This window comes from Triticum urartu, chromosome 7 (genome assembly GCF_003073215.2).
Source record: "Triticum urartu cultivar G1812 chromosome 7, Tu2.1, whole genome shotgun sequence".
NCBI lineage: Eukaryota > Viridiplantae > Streptophyta > Magnoliopsida > Poales > Poaceae > Triticum > Triticum urartu.
The window spans coordinates 6,201,594-6,206,579 of NC_053028.1; the positions used below are offsets into that span (position 1 = coordinate 6,201,594).

The window sequence follows — 4,986 nt, forward strand, 5'->3', positions numbered from 1 at the left end:
CACCAAAAATATTACTTTTGCTTCCGTTACTTTTGTTACCGTTACCACTACTATCATATTACTTTGCTACTAAACACTTCGCTGCAGATACTAAGTTTCCAGGTGTGGTTGAATTGACAACTAAGCTGCTAATACTTGAGAATATTCTTTGGCTCCCCTTGTGTCGAATCAATAAATTTGGGTTGAATACTCTACCCTCAAAAGCTGTTGCGATCCCCTATACTTCTGGGTTATCAATGGACATTGGCTTTCTCATGTTGAGTAACAACAGATTCTCTGGCAATTTCCCATCATTTCTAAAAAGATTGAGACAATTGAAGTCTCTATATCTATAACATAATAGTTTTTCCGGAAGGTTGCCATTGTGGATTGGAGAGTTGGCTGAATTAAGATTTCTGGGGCTAAACCATAATACATTTTCTGGAGAAATCCCACCTACCATCTACTAGCTGCCTATCTTTACTAGAGAACTTCTCTATCTTCGTGTGCAAACTCTTTCTGTTGCCATGAAAAAAGCTTGTCTTTAAAGCTTGTTTTCCTTCTACGTGTGCAAACTCTTTCTGTTGCTAGGTGTGAGGACTTGAGTAGCTATTTGACATACCATCATCATGAGGATTGTTATTTGCTATATTTTGCATGCTCACATATTTATTATATTTCAATTCCTTCAGCTGACTGGAGCTACACTTAATTACCAAAGGGGTCAAAGTCCTGGAACAAAAATTCAAAGCTAAGCAAATTTACTCTAGAAACCGCTTCATACCATTCACACAGAACGACTATTGCCATGAAAAAAAGGTTAAAGCCACTCGGGTATTTGGATGAGTGTGTTTGTGTTGTGTTGCTTATTTTCATGAGCCATCTGTTTGTTGGTCAATGAAAAAATGCAATTAGTCTGAACAAGGTACCGACCGACCCTTGACACATTACTTAATTTGATGCTGAAGCACCATAAAATTGGGGAAATACAACCACACATTGTTAAAACCATCCATTTATTTATGATCAATGAGAACATAATTTAGTCTCTACACACAACAAATTACAAATGGCACGGAAACAAGACCAACAGACAGCTATGTACAAAGTCATAGGAGCATTCTGGATGGCACATTGTTTCTTGAATCTTTCGTTTACTTGCCTACCAATTTTCCTGCATGATCTTGGCCTGTTCAAATATGAACCTGCCTTCCTTGTACTTCTGGGACTCCTCGTAGGCTCTCTCATACTTCCACCCGAGCACCTCGCGGCAATCACGGCAATAGATGTCGGCGACCGTGTGGAGCCCCGTCATGAGCTGCCTGTCCTCCTTGGCCCCTGTGGTGACGTTCATGGCGTGGTAGGAGAGAAACGCGCGGCCATTCCTCCCCTACGACATCAGCCGAAAGAACAAAGGTACTAGTATTTATATCCTCCAAACATAAGCAAAATTGAGATAGACGGATCATAGCGTATCGAGGTCGTGACATCTGGAGCTGATATGGATAGATATCACACATCTCTGGTTGGTTGAGTGAAACTCCGCTATGTAAATATAGAAACACAAGGGCTAAACTTCATTCTCAGATTGTATTGTTGGACTTGGACGTCTCCACTGCAGTTGATGAATGAACCTATTTAAAGTGCCTAGTTGATACTACAACAGCAGCCAAAAGAGCAAAGGAGAGACAGTATCAGTAGTATGTATTTATCCTTCAAACACAATCAAAATTGAGATGGACAGGTCATAGCATATCGCGGTCTCAGCATCTGAATGGAGTTCATGTGACAGCCTCAGATGACTAACTGCTGGTACAGATAGATCACAGTATTTCTCTCTGGTTAACTGAAGGAAACTCCGCTATTTAAATGTAGAAACACAAATGCTAGCTAAAGTCAGCTTTTTTTAGGGTTAGCTAAAGTCAGCTACATAGACGTTCATTCTCAGATTGTTGGACCTCTCCACCGCAGTTGATGAATGGACCTATTTAAAATTGCTAGTGGATACTATTACTGATTTTAGCTCGGAATCCCCAACCAGCCCTACATATATTACTAGTCCATCAGTTCCTATTTATTGATTAAGCTCTGCCTGTCCACTCTTGATCCCTAACACAGGCCCAAAGGCCAGAAGTCAGTAATGACCAAGGAAAAGCAAATAAATTATCCTTCACTGGGTGAAGTTGTTCACCTGGAAGGCCTTGGAGATAGTATCATCATGGAGGCAGACGTGGTTCCGGCAATGGCGGCAGCTGTACACCCGCGGCCCAACCAGTTCCGCCATCTCTCTGCTGCAACCAATCCGATTCACCAATTGAATTAGGAACCTAACAACCACACAATGATAGTGGACAAGTACTAGTATGTGGTGCTCCAGAGTAGTAGAATACATAAACCGGAATGACCAAACAATGACTAATAACCATTCCAAATTACAAATGTCATGGAAATAACACCGACAGACTGGTAGTTTTAAAAAGAAGAAAACATACATGGTTGGTTGAATCTCTATTCCATTTCTTACCTATTCTTCTGCACGATCTTGTCCTTTTCAAATATGAACTTGCCTTCCTTGTACTTTTGGGATTCCTCGTAGGCTCTCTCGTACTTCCATCCGAGCACCTCTCGTACTTTCGGGAGTTGCATAATCTCATAGTCATAGGAACATGTATAAGTTATGGAGACAGCAATAACAATAAACTAAATGATCACAGTGCTAAGCTAACGGATGGGTCAAGTCAATCACATCATTCTCTAATAATGTGATACCGTTTATCAAATGACAACTCTTTGTCCATGGCTAGGAAACTTAACCATCTTTGATTAACGAGCTAGTCAAGTAGAGGCATACTAGTGACACTCAGTTTGTCTATGTATTCACACATGTACTAAGTTTCCGGTTAATACAATTCTAGCATGAATAATAAACATTTATCATGATATAAGAAAATATAAATAACAACTTTATTATTGCCTCTAGGGCATATTTCCTTCACTATCAACATACAATTGATCCACACGCGCGCTCATATGATGGGCACCAAAGTACAGCAACATAGCCACAAGCAAATTAAACCAATCACAACAATTCACGAATTACCAATAGGAAAACAAAAATCTACTCAAGCATCATAGGTGTCAACATATCATTGGATAATAATATGGAGCATAAAGCATCATGTTCAAGTAGAGGGTACAGCGAGTTGCGGTAGAGTGGATCGCTGTAGATAGATGGGGGAAGGTAATGAAGATGTTGGTGAAGATGACGGAGTTGTTGGAGTAGATCGTTGTCACACGATGATTGCTCTGGCGGCGTTCCGGCGCCACCGAGAGAGAGGGGGGGAGAGAGCCCCCTCCTTCTTCTTCTTCCTTGGCCTCCCCCCTAGATGGGAGGAGAGTTCCCCCTCTGGTCCATGGTTGCCATGGCGGCGGAGGGGCGGGAGCCCCTCCGAGATTGGATCTCTCCCTCTGTTCTCTTCTGTTTCGCGTTCCTGATTTCTGGCCAAAAATCATTTCTTATATTCCTGGAGATCCTTAACTCCGATTTGCGCTGGGATTTTAACACGGATCTTTTTTTCGGATATAAGCTTCCTTGCGCCCGAAGTAGAGCAGCAATCACCTTACGAGGTGGCCACCACCCACCACCACGCGCATGGCTAGGCTATGCCCTGGTGTCTTGTGGGGGCTATGGGCCTCCTTTTGCGTTGATTCCACCGCCAAAAAATCACATATATTCCAAAATAATTCTCCGTAAAAATTTAGCATTTGGACTTCGTTTGATATGGTTATTCTCCGAAACAAAAAACATGCAAAAACAAAAACTGGCAGTGGGCACTAGATCAATATGTTAGTCCTAAAAAATGATATAAAATGTTGTCAAAAGTATGTGAAAGTTGTATAATATTAACATGGAACAATAAAAAATTTATAGATACAACGGAGATGTATCATACACCTACACATGATCTAAAAAAAATCAACAATCGTCTTGTAAACATTTTCCTTATGTATGACCTTTCACATGTGTCTAAGCATTCTACTTAGCATAGATATAAGATCATACTTTTAGTGTCCATTTTTGGAAGTTCAAAATAATACTCCATCTGTTCTTTGATATTAGGCGTATAGTTTTTTGCACTAATATTAACACATGGGTTGGGAGGGAAAATTTTGTTGGTTTTGCACGTAAAAGCTCCTGGTGCAAACACGTGAGACTACGAGAAAAATAGTGAAATCAGGATCCTCTTTATCCCGGGCAGTTTACTTCCTTATTTAGCCTAACAAATCCCACAATATCCTCTCTGATTACTCTCCTCTGATCGCAACCTATCCCTCGTCCCCACACATTTTCCCACGAGCGACATGGAGCGCGTAGCTTTTTACTCTCTTCCGCGCGGCATAAATGTAAAAGCCTCGGCCAAATTCAAAATTTCTCAAGATTCTGCTCACGGAAAATTTTCAGCACATGAGGGAATGACAATGGCGCCATTGAGCGAAAATTTAATTTTCAAATTGGAGAAGACGGGGCTATATATCATCCTTTCCCCACCTCGCCATCTCATCACAATCCCCATCCCTATCCCCCACTCGCCATCTCTATCCCCCACTCGTCATCTCCCTCTTCTGGTTGCCATCTCCAATGGCTAGTCGCCTCTCCGAGTGGATCAACTGGGATGACCTTGGCAATGAGTCGAGAAGGATGCGGCCGAGTTGAACTACTACTACGAGTGGGTCGTACCCGATCAATATATGTCCAATTTGGTTCATTCATTCTGGCATCCGTTCTGCAATCCCTAGCTTATTGTGTTATGGTGTTGTCATAGATGAAGACCTGACAGAGAGTACCGATCGGCGTCGGGGAGGAAGACTTGCCTAGCAGGTGGAGTAAGGGGTCTGGGTGTGGCACTTGGACGAGGAAACATTGGTCGATTGGGACTTGATGAGAATGCGCTGGCCGATTAAGACTTGCTCAGTGTGTACGTTCAATGGTTAACCGAGCAATGGCGC

At 42.1% G+C, this 4,986-nt stretch overlaps 1 protein-coding gene across 2 annotated transcripts; it reads right to left on the reverse strand.

Moving 5' to 3' along the window:
- Window positions 1-1,119: 1,119 nt before the first annotated feature.
- On the reverse strand, window positions 1,120-2,601 carry LOC125523044 (protein yippee-like At4g27745). Of its 2 annotated transcripts, none has more exons than XM_048688082.1 (3): window positions 2,504-2,601; window positions 2,171-2,267; window positions 1,120-1,369 (listed from the first exon to the last, which is right to left on the reverse strand). In XM_048688082.1, exons 2-3 carry the CDS (start codon window positions 2,261-2,263, stop codon window positions 1,142-1,144), a joined length of 321 nt encoding a protein of 106 aa, XP_048544039.1. In that variant the 5' UTR covers window positions 2,264-2,267; window positions 2,504-2,601; the 3' UTR covers window positions 1,120-1,141. The 2 variants fall into 2 exon arrangements, with proteins under 2 accessions (XP_048544039.1, XP_048544040.1); XM_048688083.1 differs by having other exon boundaries at window positions 2,171-2,270.
- Between the last annotated feature and the right edge of the window lie 2,385 nt (window positions 2,602-4,986).